The following is a 23,291-nucleotide window of genomic DNA, read 5'->3' on the forward strand; positions in this document are numbered from 1 at the left end:
CGCAGTCACTGGCATGGACGTGACCTTTCGGACCTGGACGCTAGATGAGCACGCCAGAGGGCAAAGCTTAAAACCAGAGAGTCGGGGCCAGCCTGCTACACAGGTGCATGCAAGGGTGGGAACCAGCTCCCACAGGCAGGAGACCAGAAGGATGAGCGGAGGGGTTTCTGGAAGTGCGGGAGGCAGAGACCCAAGAGGAGGCTCCTGGAATTGCCAGCGGCTCCGGGAGAATGTAGGGGATGCTCACGGCTCGCTCCTGCACTCCTTCGTTGTCCGGCATTTGTAGACCAAAACTGGGGGAGGTGAAGGTAAACAGGCATGTTCTTCATCGTCAAGAAACTTAGGGCTTAGATAAGGAGATAAAAGACACGAAAACATCCATGAAGTTCAAGATCCCCTTTGAATCGTATTGTGCAGATCCAGAAGGTGTTTCTAGAAGGGGGTCCCCACTGATACGGTGACCCAGGTGGGCACTGCAAAGCAGCAGGTAACTAACGGAATTGTTTTTCAGTAAATGAGGCCAAAAGAATGAAGTGTTTGGGAGAGTGACAAGTGTCTTATTGTCCTGGCTGGCCATGGCGGTCCCTCGTCAGCATCCTTCCTTTGATCCCCGCAGGTATGACGCTGGACGGGACGGCTTCATTGACCTGATGGAGCTGAAGCTGATGATGGAGAAACTGGGGGCCCCCCAGACCCACCTGGGCCTGAAGAGTATGATCAAGGAGGTGGACGAGGACTTTGACGGCCAGCTCAGCTTCCGCGAGGTACCTGCTGATATGTGTCCTGCTGGCCCCGAGTCCCTGCGGGGAGTGGCCCCCTGAGAGGAGACTCACATTTACCGTCCCCTGGAGCACAAGTGGCTTCGGCCCCTCCAGAGCGCTGCTTGGATAGTCAACCTAGAGCTCTTTTACAAATATCTTTAAGAAGCTAATAACCCCAGTGCTGGCATGGGCAAATGCTCAGTAAGCAGACTGAAAGTCACTGTGGGTGGGACAGCCTTATTTGGGTGAAATGGTAAGTGCTGAGAAATCGGGAGGGTTGTTTACCAAGATACTCACAGTGGATATTTGTGGGTGCAAAGTTCTGGTACTTTTATAAAAATTTTATACTTTTTTTAGACATTAAAACTTAAAAATTGTTATACTAAGTATTTAAAAATAGTAAAAAAAAAACCCAAAAAAACAATGGGGGCACCTGGGTGGCTCGGTCGGTTAAGCGTCTGACTCTGGATTTTGGCTCAGGTCATGATCTCACGGATCGTGAGTTCGAGGCCCACTTCCCACTGCTTGGGAGTTTCTCTCTCTCTCTCTCTCTGCCCCTTTCCTGCTTATGCATGTGCATTCTCTCTCTCTCTCTCTCTCTCTCTCTCTCTCTCTCTTTCTTTCTCCCTCCCTCCCTCTCTTCCTCTCTCCCTTTCTCTCTCAAAATAAACACAACAAACTTAAAAAAATTAAAAATAGTAAAAAACAATTAAAGGATCTTACTCTGGGGTCATGGATCTCCCCTCCTCCCCATAACAATCCAAGTATGGGCTTTTTTGGCCTTTGAATCCCTAAAATTGCAGGCAAAATTTTGTGTGTACAGATGTCGTTCTGGAAGACGCAAATAGATTCAAAGTCTGATCTCTAAACGTGTGAGAACTCTGGTGATTTAAGGCCATTTCTGTCTGGAGGGAAGTCTCAAGGCCAGTGTGTTTCTTACAAGGCAAGGATGTGGCCCCACAGGGAAGGGTTTCGTGTCTTACGTGCTTGAGTTTTATTGTAAGGGCTTTAGACGTGTCAGTGCGCCCTGGTGTTAGAACAGCTTTGGGAACAACATCCGGGCTAGAAGCTCAGCATTAGCCCAGCTGCTGTGGTCTTGTTCTCTGTCAGCTGGGCCCTCGGGGGCTGGGAATAGAGAGCCCTGTACTTGCTTCCTGGTGCATAACCTTGGTTATTCCAGAAACAGTGGTGTTCTGGCGTCCTGGTTTCTGATGGTGAGAGCTTTGGCCAAGTACCTGTCTTCTCTCTAGACTAGATAGGGCCCTGGGACACTCTTCCTGAGGTCCCTGTGGCTGAACTGGCAGCAATGAGTTCCCTCCCCAGCCACGATGAAACTGGCCTTGCCTCTCTCACTGACCACAAAGTCAACTCCAGATCCCCCCTTTTCTTCCTCTCCCGAGCTGGCAGATGCGGAGAGAGAAGATCACGGAAAACCTGTGTTGGGCATAACCCTCAGGACAATCTAGGCCAGGCTTCTCAGTTCGGAGCTGAGGAACTAGAGGGTCAGAACAGCCAGCACTTGCCTGAACTCATGCTCCAGCTCAAGGCTGGACCTGGGTGGCAGCCTCTGTGCCCACAGCCTCCCACTGTCACCCGCCACGCTCACCTTCGCAGGTGTCCCTCTGGCTCCCTCGCCTCTCATTCGGTTCCTTGGTATCATTTGTGCTAAGCATTGGCTCTTTCAACCCGGGAGGCAACACTGGGGAAAGAGCTTCTGTGGCAAAGTTGTGACCTGTGGGGAACAGAGATCGAGAGTGTTGAGAGGTCTGTGCAGGTCACCAACCGGGTCAAGATGCAGTCCCTCTCCCGCTGTCTCACCCAGGAGCCACTCCCACATGCTCCTCCCGGAATCCAAGACCCCTGGTTAGCTTTGGGTTACCTACGGGTTTGGCTATTTCCTACAGATGGTAGACCTCAGAGGTTTGGAAATCTCCAAAGTGTTCCTTTGGTTTTCACCCCCCCCTTACAAAGCTTCAGTGACATTCATGTCTGTCCTTTGTCGGTTCAGAGTCCCATTGTGGTCCCGTCTCTCGCAGCTGCGCCCAGATGCACAGGATTTGGAAGCGGTTGCCATTAATGCCCCACGGCCCGACCTCCTGCTTTTGTTTTGTCATTCTGCTGGTTTCCTCTGGTGTTGGGAGCCACCGGGGTGTTGACGCTCTGCTTAGGTGACAAAAAGAGGCTGACAGACCTGGGTCTCCGCACAGAGCTGTGTAACTTGAGCAAGTTATTTGACTTCTGAGAGCCTCAGTTTTTCTGTCTTTCAATAGGGGTGTTAATAGCTTTCCCTCAGGACTGTTGTGAGAAGGAAGCTCTCTTCCCACACCCGTGTCAGTTAGAACTCTTGATCGCAGGCAACAGAGAACACCAGCTAATTGAAACAAGAACAGGACAAACAACTGTTGGTTCACGTGCCTGGGAGAGGAAGTAGAAGCACCAGACACAGTAACGCAGCGTCTTTCTCTTGTCATAGCTTTTTTATTTTTGTTTTTTAAGATTTTATTTTTTTAATGCTGTTTTATTTATGTTTTAAAAAAGTTTATGTACGTATGTTTGTTTGTTTGATTGTTTATTGGGGCAGGGGGGGCAGAGGGAGAGGAAGTGAGAGAATCCTAAGCAGGCTCCGTGCTCAGTGCAGAGCCCGGTGTGGGGCTCAAACCCATGACCCCGGGATCATGACATGAGCCAAAATCAGGAGTTGGCTGCTCAGCCAGCTGAGCCACCCAGGCACCCCTAAAGATTTTATTTTTAAGTAATCTCTACACCCAACGTGGGGCTCTCTTGTCATATCTTGACCGGGGCTTTCTTCTGTGTCCACTTCACCTTTTCCTCCCCCGCTGTATGTGGTCCCTGACACCTGCCAAGGTGGCTGCCAGCAGCTCAGGGGTGCGTTGCTGCAGTTTAGCCGGGATTAAACGAGTCTCAGAAGGCCTCTGATGGGCCCCACGAGGGACACTTGCCCACCTCCTGGACCAGTCAGTGCATTCAAGGTCCTGTGATGGGCTCGGTCCAAGTCATGTGCCACGGGGCCCCCTAGTTAACACTCCCAACTTCATCGTCCCGTGGGGGCCAGGTTGCCAGGTGAACAACACTGCTCTCTTCTACAGTTCTTTCCTCGCACCCTGGCTTTTAGCAGGTGCTTCGCGTTGCCTTTCTTTCTCTTGGGATTAACCTAGCCAAAGCAAGTCACATCCACATAAAAGCTCTTCAGTACAGAAGGTGTGTCTCTGTTAAGTACAATTTTGCTACTTTTACTTTTCCCCAGTGTACAAAGCAATTGATCTTTCTTTTAAACCATTTCTTTTCCAATCATGAAAATAGTGCTTGCACATTCAGGGCATTTTAGGAAATGGCTTATGTGGAACTGTTCAAAGTGATGATGCAGCAGTGTTTTCATGACCAGAGAGGAAATGTAGACAACGTAACGAGCAGGGTTAGCGGTTCTATCCCTGTAGCTGTAGCGATCTGGAATTAGATCCTAGGCACTCCCTACCTCTTTCTCCTTTGGAGGTGGGCAGAGAAGCCTTAATAGCCTCCTCTGTTTTTCCTGTACTCCTCTCTAGTTCCCCTTACATCTATCTCAAAGAAGAATTGCTCTAAGGCCACACGTGCGGTGGTTTTGTACAAAGGTCGGGTGATGGACTTACTGGATACCTGTCAGTACTGGGACCCGTGGGTCCCATTTTCTCCTCCTACTGTACCCCCTCCCTTGCGTGGGGCCCCGGCACCCCTGGCTGTGCTGGGTTGCCCATCGGCCTCATCATTGTTGATTGGACCATGGATGGGCCGCTGGTCAGGCTAGGTCCACTTGATTTCCTATCCTGAGAATTTTTTTTAAATGTTTATTTCTTTACTTATTTGTTTGTTTGAGAGAGAGAGAGGGAGCACATGCAGGGAAGGGAAGAGAGAGAGGGAGAGCGAGAATCTCAAGCAGGCTCCACGTTGTCAGCACTAAGCCTGATGCAGGACTCGAACTCACGAGCTGTGAAATCATGACCCGAGCTGAAACCGAGAGTTGGACACTCAACCGACAGAGCCACCCAGATGCCCCCCATCCTGGGAATTTGAAAATGGGGTGAAGTACTACCAACTGGTTCTGCAGGTGGCTATTCCTGCAAGAATAAGTCTAGGTGGGGTAGCCATTCCCACCACATGGACCAGACACGAAGCTAGAGGGGATGTTGCTTCCAACCCTGAGGGCATTGTCTCTCCCAGTCCCAGGCCTCTTCTGGGCTAGTGCGTTTTGCCCTTGGGACATCTTTTTTTCTTTTATTTCCTTTCATTTTCTTTCCTTTTCTTTTCTTGTCTTTTCTTTTCAGATTTTATTTTTAAGTAATCTCTGCACCCAACATGAGGCTTGAACTCACAACCCTGAGGTCAAGAGTTGCACCCTCCACCGACTGGGACATCCTTTTTATATGACAAATACCTCCTTTTTGTTTAAGCCAACATGTCTGTTTCTGTCACTTGCAATCTTAGAGTGCTAACTAATACAGGGAGGTGTTTACATCCCAAGAGACATGGAATTAAAAATTTCTTTTTTTTTAATTTAAAACAAGTTTTTTTTAAAAAAACATTTATTTTTGAGAGACAGAGTGTGAGCGGTGGAGGGGCAGAGAGAGAAGGAGACACAGAATGCGAAGCAGGCTCCAGGCTCTGAGCTGTCAGCACAGAGCCTGACGTGGGGCTCGAACCCATGAGCTGTGAGATCATGACCCAAGCTGAAGTTGGATGCTTAGCCAATTGAGCCACCCAGGTGCCCCTAAAAATTTCTTTAAATTTAATTTTTTTTTTTAATGTTTATTTATTTTTGAGACAGAGAGAGACAGAGCATGAACAGGGGAGGGGCAGAGAGAGAGGGAGACACAGAATCTGAAACGGGCTCCAGGCTCTGAGCTGTCATCACAGAGCCCGATGCGGGGCTCGAACTCACAGACCATGAGATCATGACCTGAGCCGAAGTCGGACACTTAACCGACTGAGCCACCCAGGCGCCCCAAATTTCTTTACATTTAAAGAAATTTGGGGCGCCTGGCTGGCTCAGTTAGTAGGGCATGAGATTCTTGATCTCAGGGTCATGAGTTTAAGCCCCATGTTGGGGGTAGGATTTACTTAAAAAAATTTTTTTTCTTTTAAATTTCTTAAATTTGGGGCGCCTGGGTGGTTCAGTCGGTTAAGCATCCAACTCTTGGTTTCGGCTCAGGTCATGATCTCACGATTTGTGAGTTTGAGCCCCACGTCGGGCTCCGTGCTGACAGCTCGGAGCCTGGTACCTGCTTTGGATTCTGTGTCTCCCTCTCTCTCTCTGTCCCTCCCCTGCTCGCACTCTGTGTCTCTCAAAAATAAATAAACACTTAAAAAATAAAAAAATATGTATTTATAAAAAGAATTCTTTACATTTTCCAGAAGCATTTGATAGCTTGTGCCTGAAATCGCTTGTTTTCGGCTTTGTTAGTTCTCTCTGTTTCTTTGTTTTCTCCTTCTCCTCTCCCCCCTCCCCTCTTTGCTCATAGTCACAGCTAGGACACTTTCCAATTCTCCACAACATACCAGTCTTTGTGGACTATAAATAGGAAGACAAACAAGGCTGGGCAGTCAGAGAAATTGTCATTCAGGAGTTGGTGGTTATCATAAAATGGAAAGGGAATGCCTGGCATGCTTCACGGGAGGCTGAACATTTTCAGGTTGGGTCGGATTTTTTTTTTTTTTTTTTTTTTCCTTCAACTGGCTGGGGCAGAGACCCCAAAGTTATGACAGGGCTGCTCTTGGTCATCTGGGAGCCGGCAGAGTGAGAGTGAGCAAAGATCCCTGAGGAATACTTTAAGCCCTTCTGTAAACACCAGTAGATATGGGAAAAATGACTCTCGGAGATGAGGAGACCCCCACCACGGTCACTGGCATGGCTGCGAGGCCGGGGGGTGAGGCTTATCTTTCTTGAGCTGCCCTCGTGGTGTGGAGGGCTACCTATTTTGTATTTGCCTTAAGGGGCCAGGGGTGGGGGAGGCGGGAGTGTTCTGTAACCTGTAACCGCTGTCCATATTTTAAGGGTGGGCAGGGTGCTGAGGGACAGGTGTTTCACTTCTGCCCTCTGCACATGGCTCACGTGTGCAAGTGCTGGTGTCTTTGCTGTCACCTTCTCTTCCGGGAGAGCCCGACCACGACCGCCCCCCCAAGCCCCCTTGCCCTCCATCCTACTCTTGGGAGCCTCACCTCCAATACGCTTGTTTTCCAAGACTTGGAGGCAGTATCCTGGCTCCCATAAGCCCGCAGGAAACTGAGTCTCTGCCGGCCTCTAGTGAGAGAGTTTGAAGCTGCAGGTGGATGAACGTGGCACTTCTGTGGAGCCAAGCTGACGGCAGGCAGCCTCCACAAAGCCACGGATCTTTGAGCTTCTTGCTTCCTCCCTTGCTTTGCGTTGGGCAAAGTCCACAGTGGAGTCAGGAGCCCTGAAACAGGAATCACAAAGGAAGGTTCATTAGCAAGGCATTTTGGGGCGGCGGCAACAGCCGAGACTCCCACTTAATGAAACACACTTTCCTCTAGGGATTAAGAGTCTTGGCAGGAAAAGATACCCTGGTTGGAATTTGGAAAGCCCGTTGATGTTGTTTGACCTCTCAGTCTACTTTAGGTAATGTTCTTTTCCCTTGGGGAAGCCATTCTTTAGAGGGGATGGTCATGAAAAATACCCTGAAAACTCAAAATTCCCTGTAGACAGATGTGTTTTACATAGCACCTAAAAACCTGGAGAAGCTCCTTTCTGTGCTGACTTGGAAAACTAAATTCTAGAAGTTTGGGCCGCGGTTGTTTGACGAACAAATTGGCCAGAATTCTTTAAAGAAGTAAAAGTCCTAAAATCGCTTTGGGGGAGAAAGTCTGGAAGAAGGGGGACCTGCCATTTCAGCTTGGCTTCTTTATTCATTTAAAAATATATCCTGTGGAGGCCCTGGTACAAATTGGCTTTAAAGATTAATACATTTAGGCCACATTTGGAACCTGCAGGAAAAGAACGGATTATTCAATAAATGACATGGAGATTCCTAACTAACCATTTGGAAGAAAATAGGGTTAATGATCAACCTCACAGGATAGATCAGAATAAATTTCAGAGATTAAATATTTACACATTTAACAAAAAAGGAGTCATAAAAGCGATAGACGAAAATATAGGTGATTCTGTAACCTTGATGGCAAGAAAGGTTTCTCTATGCATAACACGGGTGCACTGGTGAGAGAGAAGAAAAAGACTGATAACGTATATACAATTTTTGAGGGGGCGCCTGGGTGGCTCAGTCGAGTAAGCGTCCGACTTTGGCTCAGGTCATGATCTCACGGTTCATGAGTTCAAGCTCTGCGTTGGGCTCTGTGCTGACAGCTCAGAGCCTGGAACCTGCTTCAGAGTCTGTGTCTCCCTCTCTCTCTGCCCCTCCCCTGCTCACACTCTGTCTCTCTGTGTCTTAAAAATAATACATACAATTTTTGAAAGTCAAAAATGATCATAAACACAATGAAAAGGTAAGTGACTGGGGCGCCTGGGTGGCGCAGTCGGTTAAGCGTCCGACTTCAGCCAGGTCACGATCTCGCGGTCTGTGAGTTCGAGCCCCGCGTCAGGCTCTGGGCTGATGGCTCGGAGCCTGGAGCCTGTTTCCGATTCTGCGTCTCCCTCTCTCTCTGCCCCTCCTCCGTTCATGCTCTGTCTCTCTCTGTCCCAAAAATAAATAAAAAACGTTGAAAAAAAAAATTAAAAAAAAAAAAAAAAGGTAAGTGACAGTGGAAGTATTTGAAATATACCAAGTTCTGTAAAGATCTTTTTTTTTTTTTTAATTTTTTTTAACGTTTATTCATTTTTGAGACAGAGAGAGACAGAGCATGAATGGGGGAGGGTCAGAGAGAGGGAGACACAGAATCTGAAACAGGCTCCAGGCTCTGAACTATCAGCACAGAACCCGATACGGGGCTCGAACTCACGGACCGTGAGATCATGACCTGAGCCGAAGTCGGATGCTTAACCGACTGAGCCACCCAAGCGCCCCTGTAAAGATCTTTTAGAAAACACTTGGGAGAGGTGCCTGGCTGGTTCAGTCAGTACAGCATGCAACTCGATCTCGGGGTCATGAGTTCAAGCCCCACGCTGGGTGTAGAGATTACTTAAAAAATAAAATCTTTAGGGGCACCAGGGTGGCTCAGTCGGTTAAGCGTCCGACTTCAGTTCAGGTCATGATCTCACTGTTCATGAGTTTGAGCCCTGCATCAGGCACTGTGCTGACGGCTCAGAGCCTGGAGCCTGCTTCAGAGTCTGTGTCTCCCTCTCTGTCTGTCCCTCCCCTGCTCGCGCTCCATCTCTCTCTCTCTCAAAAATAAACATTAAAAAAAAATAAGTTAAAAAAATCTTTAAGGGGCGCCTGGGTGGCGCAGTCGGTTAAGCGTCCAACTTCAGCCAGGTCACGATCTCGCGGTCCGTGAGTTCGAGCCCCGCGTCGGGCTCTGGGCTGATGGCTCAGAGCCTGGAGCCTGTTTCCGATTCTGTGTCTCCCTCTCTCTGCCCCTCCCCCGTTCATGCTCTGTCTGTCTCTCTCTGTCCCAAAAATAAATAAAAAATGTTGAAAAAAAAAAAAAATCTTTAAAAGGAAAAAAAAAGCAAGAGTAATCTAATGCAAAAAGGGGACACAAACAGAAAATATGGATGACTAAAAACACTGGCAATTATTTAGGTTTAAGAAATAGCGTATATAGGTCTATTGGACTTTTTTTTTTCTTTCATGGCCACAAACTAGGACATTGCCAGTGATTTTTGCTTTTATAGACAATGCTTCTTAAACTATTGTGCAAATGTTTCTGAGGGACAGATGCCCAGCCGTGGAATTAATGGTTGGAAGCATTTTATTTTTTTGGTAAATATTTCCAAACTGGCCTCCAAAAAATTTGAATCGGTTTGCATTCCCTTCCACTGGATGTGAAGGTACCCATTTCCCTATATTCCTGTGGAAAATGAGCATGTGTTGATTTCAGACAGTGTGATAGGGGAAAAAATAATTGGTCACACGCACACGTTTGCACCCTTTTCGTAGGCTTGGCGGGCATGACTTTCCCTTGGGCTGGAGGGGACCGCCGTAAGTCTCAGTGAGGTTGACCCGGACTCTACTCAACCCTTTCCTACAGTTCCTACTCATATTCCACAAGGCCGCAGCGGGAGAGCTACAGGAAGACAGCGGGCTGATGGCGCTGGCAAAGCTCTCTGAGATCGACGTGGCCCAGGAGGGCGTGAAAGGTGCCAAGGACTTCTTTGAAGCCAAGGTAGGTGACTCCTTCTTGTACAGGACCATTCTTTCTCCCTTCACTCTACCCGACATGGGCTTCCCCGCGGTGACTACGTCATCCACTCGCTCAGAACGATCAGAACAGCAATAGCTTAATAAGTCTGCCTGTCATGTGTGATTGAAGGGGAATGAACGTGTCTGCACAGGATCTGAAAATTAAAAGCAAAATGGAAAAACAATCACACGGTAAACGCGTTCCATCCTGGGTTCTGATTCAGATGGCTTGCTGGCACGGCATTCCCAGATCAGTGCTTGGCCAGACCTTCCTAAAGAGCTCCTCTCTACCCCAAGCCCCAGTTGAATTACTTGAGCAGATGCCTCCACGTTTGCAACTTAAACACCTGTGTGTAAATGAACACTGGGGTCAGAGGAGGAAGCCTCAGTGGCCCGTTCCGAAATGAATCGGTGTTTGCTCCGTTGACAGTGGTTGGGAGTTGGGAAGCAATCTCCAGTGCATGGCCCCAGAGCCTTTCCGGGTGCTTCCATTCATGCACACGTTCACAGAGTCATCAAACATGTATGGAGACCCTACCCCTGGCTGGGTGCTGTCGTTTCATCTCCACAGAGCACACCTGCAGAAAGAGAAAGCAGAGAGCCCTCCACATCCCCTGTCAACCAGAGCAGGGGAGTGCAGTGGGTAGGGCTGCCTGGGTTCAGATTCTGCCTCCTCCACTTACTTACCCTTGTGCCCCAGTTTTCTCATCTGTACAATGGAGGCAATACTAGTTTGCCATGAGGCTACATGAATTCACGTATGTAAAGTGTTTAGCAAGTACCTGGCACTCGATACATGATATGAGAGCTATTGGGACTCCCAGCCATTCCAGATAGAAGCCAGCCTTTTGGGGAGTGTTGGCTTATTCTAGGAGTTTGCCCAGAGACAACGTGTCCCCGGCAACACATCCCGACCACTCTGGCCCCTAAATAGGACTCTCTTCTTACTTCTCTGTGATGCTGCTTAGAGACAGGTTCAGTCATCTTTCTGTCAATATATAAACTGTGAATCACGATGGACTCCTAACACCTGCAGTCCTCCCATCATCGTCTGATAACTTCCGGGACAGGCCAACCACTCCAGAATTGGATGTGGTTTGGCCCTTCCTTCATGACTTCACGTTGATTCAGCCAGCTCTGGCAAGGCCCAGCACATTAAGTTCTGAAAATACAGCTCCTTTACAAGGAGGTCGTAGACAAAGCTTGTGCCCTCCCCAGGACACACAGTCTAGTGAGGAAAACAAACTCTCAGCCTTGAGAGAGAGAGAATAGAGAAGAGGGATAGGTTACTTCTGGAGGGATGGGTCCTCTCCATTTCATCACCTGAGCCAATACTTGATGATCTTTTGTGATACCTTGGGCAGGGGCCTAAGATTGAGACCCAAGTTTAGCACGACACTCTTCAACCCAGTCCTGTAGCACAGCATACCAAATGCTCTTACTAAAGTCTGCACAGGGAGCCTGGGTGACTCAGTTGGTTAAGTGTCCGACTTCGGCTCAGGTCATGATCTCGTGGTTCGTGAGTTCGAGCCCCGCGTCGGGCTCTGTGCTGACAGCTCGGAGCCTGGAGCCTGCCTCGGATTCTGTGTCTCTCTTTCTCTCTACCCTTCCCCCCCTCAAAAAAAAATAAACATCAAAAAAAAAATAAACATCCAAAAAGATAATAATTTATCTGTTCAGGACATTCTCAGACACCTTTGGTAAGAGTACAGATCATCCCAGCTTATTGCAGAGCAGTTCGGGGCTAAGTTTTATTTTTGAGACAGAGAGAGAGACAGAGCATGAGAGGGAGAGGGGCAGAGAGAGAGGGAGACACGGAATCTGAAGCAGGTTCCAGGCTCCAAGGTGTTACCACAGAGCCCCACGCGGGGCTCGAACTCATGAAACATGAGATCGTGATGTGAGGTGAAGTCAAGATCCAGAAACTTAACTGACTGAGCCATCCAGGTGCCCCAAAACATTATGTTTGAAACTCAGTTTTGATGGGAGCCTGGGGCCTGCTTCAGATTCTGTGTGTGTCTTTCTCTTTGCCCCTCCCCTGCCCGCTCTCGCTCTCTCTCTCTCTCTCTCGCTCTCTCTCGCTCTCTCTCTCAAAAAAAAAACATTGGGGCACCTGGGTGGCTCAGTTGGTTAAGCGTTCAACTTCAGCTTAGGTCATGATCTCACAATTCGTGGGTTCGAGCCCCGCGTCGGGCTCTGTGCTGACAGCTCGGAGCCTAGAGCCTGCTTCGGATTCTGTGTCTCCCTCTCTCTCTGCCCCTCCCCTGCTCATGGTCTGTCTCTGTCTCTCTCTCTCTCTCAAAAATAAATAAACATTAAAATTAAAAAAAAAAACAATAACATTAAAAAGTTTTTAAAATGAAACTCAATTTTATTAAATATTCAATACAACCTGGGTAATTACATACCAAAGTACTGGTAATAGTTATGTCTGAGGGACTTATTTTTTAGTTTTGGAATGTTTTATAATGCGCGTGCATTATTTTTATAAGTAGCAGAAAAGATTAGAAGCATAACAACATAAGTTTTTGAACTTGCTGTATGGCTGCCTCCTCAACCCAGACTCAAAGGTGGAGTAGGTGTGTTATCTTTGTAATTACAGAGCCTGGCACATAATCGCCTTCAATAAACGTTTGCATGAATGACGAATGTAGGGAATCATCACTCAGATCTCGGAGAGGGCCATAAAGGAGCTGACATTTGCGACAGATGTTCAGAGAAGAATGGGGATTCACCTTGTAATCAAGGAAGGGAGGGCGTTCCTGCCGTGGGAACAGCAAAAGCAAAGGCTCCGAGGCACGGAGGGTAAAGAGTACTTGGAGGCTGGCCCCCGTCCACACCGGATGATGTTGCACAGGGAGCTCTGGTCTCCCCTGAAGGTCAGGCCTTCCCAGCCTGCTAGCCACCGGAATTACCTGCACACCAGCTTCTCAGGCTCCACCCACACCTACCTGAGATTTTCCAGGGCACAGCCCAGGAAGTGTGGAGCAGGAAGAGCTCAGCAGGTGTTTGCAATCCACAGCCAGGCTTGGGAAGTGCGGTTGCAGGCGCTGGGGGCCCTCAGGGGGCCTGGACATGACCTGGCGATGGGGATGGGCTTCTCTGAGGAGGAGCTGGAGTCAGGGAGGCTTCCACAGATGTCTGGAGAACTACTGTGGGCCCATCCCACAGGGTAGTGACAGTGGGGCTGGGCTGGAGGTGGTAACGAATCCCAAACTAAGTAGCATTCTCAGTGTTTATGACCGCTTGCTTGGAGGTGGATGGTAAAATGCCACAAGGTTTGTGGAGCTGTGTAGAGAGGGCTGGATGATGTTTAAAAAAATCAAGACAGGGACACCAACGCCCCCCCCTCCCCCCCCCCGCCAACAATGGGAATGGTTTGAGGACAGGGATGGTGTGGCCTTTCATTTGAAGGGCACAATGCTAGTTGCAAATGGTTTCATTCATGTCATGCTGTATAGAACCTGGCCACTCCTGGCTGCATGGGAGAATACAAAATGCCTTTCTTCCTAGAGATCTGTGCCCAACTGTAATTCTGCTACTAGGGAGGATGGGGACACTCGATACTGAGGGTCGTGGAATAATCTCTTCCACACCTGTCCCTTGCTGAACCGAGCACAGGAAGGGCTGGAATAACATTACTCTGATTGGGCTCTGTCCTGGAGCCCGTGGGTAGGGTCGGCCTCCCCAGACCCTCGGGTCATGCGCCAGGGGAACGTCTCAGAGGAAGAAGGGAGGGAGTGAATGCTTCACGGACACCAGACTACAAAGACCACAGGAGCCACCTTCACAAGATTCGAGTAGCAACTCAAGAATTCGAGTTGAGTGACTAATGGTAGAACATAATGGTGACTGGGTTGTGGGGAAGCAAGGAATTGGAGATACAAGGAAACCATGGAGAAAATGCTATTGTGGAGGACAAGATGAGATGAGGTCAGATGAGGCCAGAGAGGGGGTCTTGGGTCTGGCGAGTGGGTCAGTGGAGATTTTTGAGAGACCGGCTTCCCCGTGGAGGGCATTTGGCACTAGGGTGAGAGGTGAGTGGTCACTGGGAAGAAAGAGCTGTGACAGTTTACTTTTCTGCCTAGATGGCTGGCCGAAGAGGCCTGGACAAAATGGGGATGGTAGCTTGGGATCAGGAAAGGACTTTTGTTTGTTTGTTTTTAACCTAGAGAAGACAGATGCCGGTATTTTTAGGTCACGGGGAAGTGGTCCACAGAGAAGGAAACATGAAGACACAGAGTGGGGTGATAGGCAAGACAGGACTCCATGAAATCGAGGGAAAAGGTCGAATTTTATAGTGCAGAACAAGAACCCGGAGTGAGAGAATTGCCAGGGCCCCCTCCCGCCTGGCCTGGCCAGCAGTGGTGAGCAGGCGGTCTCAGGTTCTTGTCTTCTCCACTGCCCCCACAGACACTCTGGAGGGAGGTGGTGGCATCCCACCCTGTGGAGCAGGACCTTGAGGCTTAGACGGTGGTTTTAACAACTGGCTCTTTGAACAAAGTGTGCATATGCATGTATGCATAAGTTTATTATAAATTTAAATGTTTTAAGGGATACGTAGCACACAATTTATAAATAATAAAGTATGCATTTCTTCTGTTGCAAATTCCACACAGTCCATTGATTCTCTAAGAACGGCTCATGGATTTTTGCTGGGCTCTGTATCTGTCACTAGCCTATGGTTGCAACTGACGGCAGAATCTAGTTCCGATGTGAATGTTGGTTGATATTGTGTTTAAGTTGACTTAAAAGAAAAAGTAGGGGCGCCTGGGTGGCTCGGTCGGTTGAGCGTCCGACTTCGGCTCGGGTCACGATCTCACGGTCCGTGAGTTCGAGCCCCGCGTCGGGCTCTGTGCGGACAGCTCGGAGCCTGGAGCCTGTTTCAGATTCTGTGTCTCCCTCTCTCTCTGCCCCTCCCCTGTTCATGCTCTGTCTCTCTCTGTCTCAAAAATAAATAAATGTTAAAAAAAAAAAAAAAGAAAAAGTAAAGGGAGGGGCACCTGGGTGACTCAGTTGGTTAAGTGTCTGACTTCTCGAGGTTCATGAGTTTCAGGCCTATGTTGGGCTCCATATTGGCAGTGCAGAGCCTGCTTGGGATTCTCTGTGTGTCTCTCTCTGCCCCTCCCCCACTCACACTCTTACTCTCTCTCTCAAAAATAAACATTAAAAAAAGAAAAAAGGGTGCCTGGGTGGCTCAGTGGGTCGTGATCTCATGGTTCGTGGGTTCAGGCCCCGCGTCGGGCTCTGTGTCAGATTCTGGTCTCCCTCTCTCTCTGCCCTTCCCCTGCTCACAGGCGCGCTCTCTCTCTCTCTCTCTCTCTCTCTCTCTCTCTCTCTCAGAAATAAATAAACATTAAAAAGATATATTAAAAAAAAGTAAAGGGACATATGTCAGAACTTCATTCATTCTTCAGTGAGCAACTTCCCTTGCTGAATTCGATAATAGTTTTTCAAACATTGGAAGAATATTCCCTGAATTTCTTTGGAGCTATTCATAATGCAAAAGCTACAGACACTACACATTTTTCAGCTTAATCTGCATCTTTAACATCTCCCAACACTTTCTTAGGAAAAGGTAGTCAGTGAAACAATAAATCAAGGCCTAGTTTGTAGCATTTGTTGGTTTCCAAGGTGTAAAACCCCCACCACTTGCTTTCAAGCTTCCAACAAGATGTTGCTAAATGTGGATTTGGGAAGATTCACAGCAGATTATCATATAGGATTTCTACCTTAGAGATATAACGGAAACAGATAATCTCCAAAGCACAGATAGAGTAAAATATATAGCAAGGTAAATCAGGAAGCGATGACTTTTTAGTACTTACTACTTTTGCTTCTAATATAATTTAATTATAGATTTATATAATTTACCTTCTAATATTTAACAGCCAGCTCATAAAATTCCTGAATAAAATAAGACAACAAGGAAAAAAAGATAAAGGTGAGGAAGAGAGGGGTTCAGGCTAGACAAGGGGATCTGGGGTCCAAATTTGCAACCTGAGTCAGGGGGTAGAGGGTCATAAGAGTCAGCAGGAGTTGGGCCCTGCTCCAGGCAATTGAATCTGTCTTCTGGTGATTCTGATGTAGGGAGCTGGAGGGGAGAACTCAGCAGGGCTTCACATGCCTAAGAAATACCTGGGGGCGGTGGGGGTGGGGGGGTGGGGGAGGAGAAATACCTGTGAAATTTGGAAAACATAATTTCCTAGTCCCTACCCCTAGGGATTCTGATCCGGAAAGAGTAAAAAAGCATCATTTTTCAGAGGTGTCCTATGTTCACACATGGACCCTGTGCAGTGCAGGAAGAATTTAGGAAAGGGACATTATAATTTTTTCATTGAGACGTGAGAACCTGCAATTTGCTACACAGGATGTAATGGATTAACAACCAGAATGGACTGAATAAAGAGCCTGGTAGGAGGTGGTAAATCTTAGCCTTAACATGGCAGAGAAGTGACTGAGTGAACCAGAGAGTAGACAAAGAGCCACCCAAATGTGGACGCTTATGACGGGGAAAAGGAGAAATGGAGAAAAGATGATGGACCCAGGAAGATGCTAGTTAAAAATTGTGAGAGGTTTGACACCTCAATTTGAAATCATTTAAACGCTACAGGAAAGGTAATGCTTTTCTATAAATTTGACAGAAGAAGGAAATGTGATGAATTGTAAAGACATTTAGAGGGTTAACTCCAAACTCCCCACAAACAGTTAAGTGCTGGGGAATTTAGGGATTAATTCTTCAATGTTCTACATTTTTTTTTTTTTTCAATGTCACAAACTAGTTCAAACATATTGGAAAAGATTATATCACATTCGTTCTGTGAAGCTGGCATGATTCTGATAACAATCGGATAAAAACACATCAAAAAAATTGTATCAATCTAATGAATATAGCTGTAGGAATCTTAAAACATTTGAAATTTATGTTCAGACTGCAGGGATAATTTTAAAGATCTCATGGGGCGCCTGGGTGGCCCCCTCGGTTAAGTGTCCAACTCTTGGTTTCAGCTCAGGTCGTGATCTCACGGTTCATGAGATCCAGCCCTGTGTCAGACTCCCTGCCGACAGTGAGGAGCCTGCTTGGGATTCTCTCTCTCTGTCCCTCTCTCTCTCTGCCCCTCCTGTGTGCACTCTCTCAAAATAAATAAACTTTAAATAAATAAATAAATAGATAGATAGATGTCTCATAGGTATCAAATATGAAAAATGTGATCCCTTCAGTGAGACATCTCAGAACATTTGGTGAAGTTTAATATTCATAATAAGACATTTAAAAATATGAAAACAATGTGCTTAGTCAACATAATGAAGGAATACTTTCCTCATAAATACCAAGGTTTTCTAAAGCGGTAATATTAAATAATGTAGTGCGGGTGCAGGAATAAACAGGTCAGTGGAATGGGAGAGAAAATAGTAAAAACAGATCCCCTTCATGTGGGAATTTAGTACATGAACGAGATAACTTTCCAGTCAGTGGAAAAATAATGGGCTTTTCAATAAAAGGTGTTGAGACAATTGGCTCTCCACTTAGGAAAATGAAGTAAAGTCATTTAAATGATATATATTCCTTCACTAAAATACAGTGTAAGTGACTTTAAGAGCTGAATGGGAAAATAAAACCAGGAAAGTATGAGAGGAAAATGGTTTTAGAGCCCTGGGGTATAGGAGACCTTACACATGACATAATATGGGGTGGCTCAAAGGTTGAGCGTGCAACTCCAGCTCAGGTCACGATCTCACTGTTCATGGGTTCGAGTCCCACATCGGGCTCTGCACTGACAGCATGGATCCTGCTTTGGATTCTCTGTCTCTCTCCCTCTCTTTGTGTCTCTTCCCCGCTCGTGCCCTCTTTCTCTCTCAAAAATAAATAAACACCAAAAGAGAGAGAGAGAGACAAAAGCCAGAATGGAAGTGGTTGGAAATTCTGATGACATCAAAATTTAAAGATTCACCTGGCCCAAGATACCTTGAAGTTAACAGACAATCAAAAGACTAAGAGTAACCAAAAAATATATAACAAGGGATACGCCTAAATTATATAAAGAATGGCAAAGTGAAAAACCCCAGTGAAATGGGTAATTTACCAAAGAGGAAATAAAAGAAGGTGCCAGGGTGTGTTTGTTTTTTTTTGTTTTTTTTTGTTTTTTTTTTTTTTTGGGTGTGTGTGTGTGTGTGTGTGTGTGTGTGTGTGTGTGTGTGTGTGTATGTGTTTTGCCTATCAGGTTGGCAAACAGGAAAAAGGTTACTGATAAACGTTGGGGACGTTGTGGGGAAATGAGAACTCACATTCCATGATGGTGGGGGTGTAAATTCGAACAGCTACTTTGGAGAGCAATTTGGCAATCTTTATTAAAATAGCGTGCACACCCAGTGTGTTTGGGACTTTTACCAAACTGATGAGACACTGAGGGGGTTGAAAAAAAGGAATCAGTTCTAGAAGAGATGATTTTCAGATGGATTTATCTGATACGGTATTATTAAAGATCAACTAGGCTTAAAAGAAATGGCACCAAATCCCATTCACAACATCAACAACACCGTGTAATATTTGGAAGTAAATTCAGAATGATGGATCTACTGTAAAGTACTCCTTTGCCACAGGCAGACTGAAGCGATTGCAGTCAGCATCCCAGCAAGGAGTTCATTTTGGTTTTGTCTTTGTTTTGTCCCCGTCGAACAAAACAATATTATTGTGAAATTAAGGGTCGAAAGTAGAAGTGGGTAGTAGGCTAGGCGGGGATGTTAGAGAGTATCCTGGAAAAGAAGTAGAAAGAGCAACCTAGCGGCGTAGAACACGGCGGCAAATAAAGAGATCGTATCCTCGCTGTAGTTTAAACAGACTTGTGAAGAGGAGTGTTGGTTCTCAGGGGGCGAGGGGGTCCTGCCCTGCGGCAGGACCAGGTTCCCCTGTCACCTGGCTCCAGCCAACGGAGTTCTGTCGGATGGGTTGTTCCAAGTTTCTCCTCCCCTCCCTCAGTCTGTGGTTTGCTTTTGCTCTTCGTCCGCAGGTCCAAGCTTTGTCCTGTGCCAGTAAGTTTGAAGCCGAGCTAAAAGCCGAGCAAGACGAGCGGAAGCAGGAGGAGGAGAAGAGGAGACTCCGCCAGGCGGCCTTCCGGGAGCTCAAAGCTGCTTTCAGCACATAGTCAGGCAACCTTGACCTCCATCCACACAGTGCCTCACAGAAGCCCCCCAAGAGAGCTGGCTGGGCATCTTCCCCCCCAACCGGCCTCCACACCCACCACTGGATGCAAACTCCTTAGCCTCATGGAGTGGCAGGGGGTGGCTCTCATCCCTGGGTGGGAGCCCCTCCCAAGTGTCCTGGGATGAGCCAACTGCTCCCCGGTGCTTCTCCTTCCTGCCCTCTTTCCTCTGTAGCCAGATCGTGCCTCTCCTCAGCAACTTGCACTTTTTCCTTGTCCCTGCAGGTTTCTGATGTTAATGTTGCCCCTTCTCCCAGGGAATTCACCTCTCCCCTTCTCCACACCTCTCCCCTTGGGGGTCCCCCTCCTCTTGGTTTCCTGTTCAACTTCCCTGCTTTCATTGTGAGCCTGATTCTGCCCGTTGCTTTGGTGTCTTCTGTGCTTTGATGACAGCGAGGTTTAAGGCAAGCCAGGCTGGACCAGTGCCTGCCCCCTCTGCAGCGGGGGTGCATGCTGCTGAGACGGCAAAATAGGGGACAGGTAGGAAGTCCCGTTCCTTCCTCTCACCTTTCTCCTGTCCACTTAGCATTCCGCCTCCCCCAACCGCCCTCTTCTCCCCTTCATTCTTGTCCTCTCATTTCCTCCTACTCTTAAATACCCTGCTACTTACCTGCAAGAATGAGAGAATAATCAGAAGTGATATTAATGCATAGAAGAATCCCTATTAATTCCTACTATGCAAATAAATTACCGTGGACCCCTACATTCCCAAGTGACAAATCCAGAGCCTTCCAAAATCCCAAAAGTCGTGACCGTCTTCATCTGGCCAGTTTCCAACTTTTGCCCCAAGATGTTGAGGTGAAGCTGTTCTTACCCCCAGCACAAATTTTTATATGTTGGTTGTTCTTGGGATTGCTCACAAATACCAGGGGGTTGTTGTATTTTTTTTTTTTTTTAAAGAATTCCTAACATTGTATTTATTACTTCTCTTTTGTAACTGCTGTCTTTACAAGGGGAACATCTGCATTTCTACTTCACAGCTGCCTCTTTTTTCCAATAAACCGTGCAAGTGGACTTTGCCGTCACATCAATGTGCTTCTAGTCTTCTTTCAAGTGGGGGAGAGAGGAGAGTGTTTTTTCAGGAGCCACATCCAGCCCCGGCTCCTGTCGGACATCCCCCCCCCCACCCCAGAAGTAGAGTCAGAAGTGTTATCTAAGATGATGGCCTTACTGGGGGGCATGCTGAACACTGAGGGTGTCAGTAGCTCTTCCCCTTCTGAGGATTCTTTCAGCCGCAGGTAAAATGTGTCCTTAATTTCTCTTGCTTCCTAGACCCCTTGAAACTCTGAGGAGAGCCAGTGACCCCTCCCTCCTTCTCATGTGGATTCTCGGGCACTTGGGGACCGGAGTAAGGACCTCAGTCCTAAGGGAACACCCACTGCTCCCCAGGGAGGATCATTTCCGTTTCGCACAAACCTAAGACCTACAATTCTCGGGCATCGTTTTTCCAGGTAGGGTCACCCTCCAACTGCCCCGCCAGAGGAAGTGGCCAAGAAAAAGGGGTGGAGACACTCTTACCGTACAATCCAGGAAGTGTGCTTCTTGGCATTTTCTCATACAAGCTGAGGACCTTCGTGTACACAAAAAACCTGCACATGAATGTTTATAGCAGCTATTTGATAATTACCAAAACTTGGGAGCAACCGAGATATTTTTTTTTTAAGATTTTATTTGGAAGTATCTCTCTACCCAATGTGGGGCTCAAACCTATAAACCCGAGATCAAGAGTCGCATGCCTCACCGACTGAGCCAGCCAAGCGCCCCTCAAGATTTTTCAATAGGTGAATGAATAAACTGGTGCATCTATACACTGGAATACTAATTCAGCAATGGAAAGAAGTATGAGTGATGAAAACTGAGCTGCCCGGGTGCCTGGGTGGCTCAGTCGGTTGAGCGTCTGACTTCGGCTCAGGTCCTGATCTCCCAGTTCGTGAGTTTGAGCCCCACGTCCCGCTCTGTGCTGACAGCTCTGAGCCTGGAGCCTGCTTTGGATTGTGTCTCCCTTTCTCTCTGCCCCTACCCCCCACCCCCCACCTCAAATAAATAAACATTTAAAAAAATAAAAAAGAAATGAGCTGTCAAGTCATAAAAAGACACGGAGGAACCTTAAATACATATTGCTAAGGGAAAGAAGCCAATCTGGAAAGGTTTCACACCGTTTAATTCCAACTATGACATCTGGAAAAGGCAAAACTCCGAGACGGTGAAGTAAAAAGTCAGGGGTTGAGAGGAAGAGAGGGAAGGATGAGTAGGGGGGTTTAGAGCAGTGAAACTTACTCTGTGTGATTCTATAGTGGTCATTATACATTTGCCAAGACATACAGAATGTACAACACTAAGAGCATACCCTAATGTAAACCTGGACTTCAGTTAATAATAAGGTATTGATATGGGTACCTAGGTTGTAACAAACGTAGCATGCTAATGCCAGATGTTAGAAATGGGGAAGGGGCAGGCGGCAGGGAGAGAGGGATACGGAGACTCTGTACTTTCTGCTAAGTTAGTCTGCAAATCTAAAACTACTAAGAAAAATAAAGTCTAGGGGTTCCTGATTGTCTCAATCGGTTAAGCATCTGACTTCGGCTCAGGTCGTGATCTCACCATTGTGAGTTCGAGCCCCGTTTTGTGTGAGCCTGTTTCTCTCTCCTCTCTCCCTCTCTCTGCCCCTTGTGGGATTCTCTTTCTTTCTCCCTCTCCCTCTCTCTGCCTCTTAGTTGTGCCCTCTCCCTCAAAAAAAAGGAAGTCTATGGGGGCACCTGGGTGGCTCAGTCGGTTGAGCATCCGACTTCAGCTCAGGTCAGGATCTCACAGTCTGTGAGTTCGAGCCCCGTGTCGGGCTCTGTGCTGACAGCTCAGAGCCTGGAGCCTGCTTCGGATTCTGTGTCTCCCTCTCTCTGCCCCTTCCCCGCTCATGCTTTGTCTCTGTCTCTCAAAAATGAATAAATGTTAAAAAAAAATTTTTTTTTTTTTAAAAAGAAGGTCTATGAGCAAAAAGGAAAAAAAGAAGGAATGGAGACAACAGTGTAATTACTTCAAACATTCACTTGCCTCTGGACAACCAAGCCCATGCAAGAGCTAAACACTCATGATTACAAATGATAGGAAATGTAACACAGAAGGGCTTAAGACAAAAAAGGACAAATATTGGGTCATGTAACTAGAGACCAGGGAAAGGACTTCTTTGCTTCTTTTTTTTTTTTTCTTTTAATGTTTATTTTTGAGGGAGAGACACAGAGTGCAAATGGGGGAGGGGCAGAAAGAGAGGGAGACTCAGAATCTGAAGCAGGCTCCAGGCTCTGAGCTGTCAGCATGGAGCCCGACACGGGGCGAGAACCCACAAACTGGGAGATCAGGACCTGAGCCGAAGTTGGACGCTTAGCCGACTGAGCCACCCAGGAGCCCCTGCCTCTTGATCACAGAGTCCTATAGATGTTGTTCCCTTCATGCCTCTCACCCACAGCTCCCATCATCCCCCTCTGTGGCCGTGGACTTCATTGGTTCTTTCTGGCTCTCTACAGTGGCCTCCTGACTCGTTTCTCTGCCCTCACTTTGCCCTGATTGTCCACCTGCAGCTAGAATAACATTTGTTCCTAACATCTCTTCAGCATTTCGGGATCTAGTCCCTGCTCACCTCTCCTGTCCCCTGCCTTGCTCGCCCCTCCTCCCTCCCCTCTCTTCCTTCCAAACTGTGCTCCAGGTATAGGTGATAACCTGCTGGTTCCTAGAAAGCTCCTGAGGGCTTTGCACATGCGGTTTCCTCCACCTGGCACTCCCTCCCTCCCTTCCCTGCCAAAAGACTTCTCATTGTTGATGACTCAGCTCAGAGATTATCTTCAGAAAGCTTTCTTGATGCCCCCAGGTGAGGTGAGGTGCTCCCTCTCAGGGTTTCACTGCATTATGCAGTATCCTTCTCTTGTCTTTCTCCTCCTCTGGACAAGGCACGGTTTGAAGGGCAGGAACTCTGCCTTACCCACTGCTGTGGTCCTAGCATGCAGCTCAGCCAGCGACAGGCTCCCCTGTGG

The 23,291-nt window shown here is 47.5% G+C and overlaps 1 protein-coding gene across 2 annotated transcripts in view; it reads left to right on the forward strand.

Annotated features, from left to right (window-relative positions):
• The window catches only part of EFHD1 (EF-hand domain family member D1), a 41,728-nt gene extending 21,434 nt beyond the window's left edge, over nucleotides 1–20,294 (forward strand). For both annotated transcript variants that reach the window (XM_042995651.1, XM_042995652.1), the window contains 3 exons: nucleotides 617–764; nucleotides 9,918–10,052; nucleotides 19,078–20,294. In XM_042995651.1, the coding sequence (XP_042851585.1) occupies nucleotides 617–764; nucleotides 9,918–10,052; nucleotides 19,078–19,212 (418 nt within the window). In that variant the 3' untranslated portion in view covers nucleotides 19,213–20,294. The remainder of the gene's footprint in view (nucleotides 1–616; nucleotides 765–9,917; nucleotides 10,053–19,077) is intronic.
• The last annotated feature ends 2,997 nt before the right edge of the window (nucleotides 20,295–23,291 follow it).

This window comes from Panthera tigris, chromosome C1 (assembly GCF_018350195.1).
Source record: "Panthera tigris isolate Pti1 chromosome C1, P.tigris_Pti1_mat1.1, whole genome shotgun sequence".
Classification (NCBI taxonomy): Eukaryota; Metazoa; Chordata; class Mammalia; order Carnivora; family Felidae; genus Panthera; species Panthera tigris.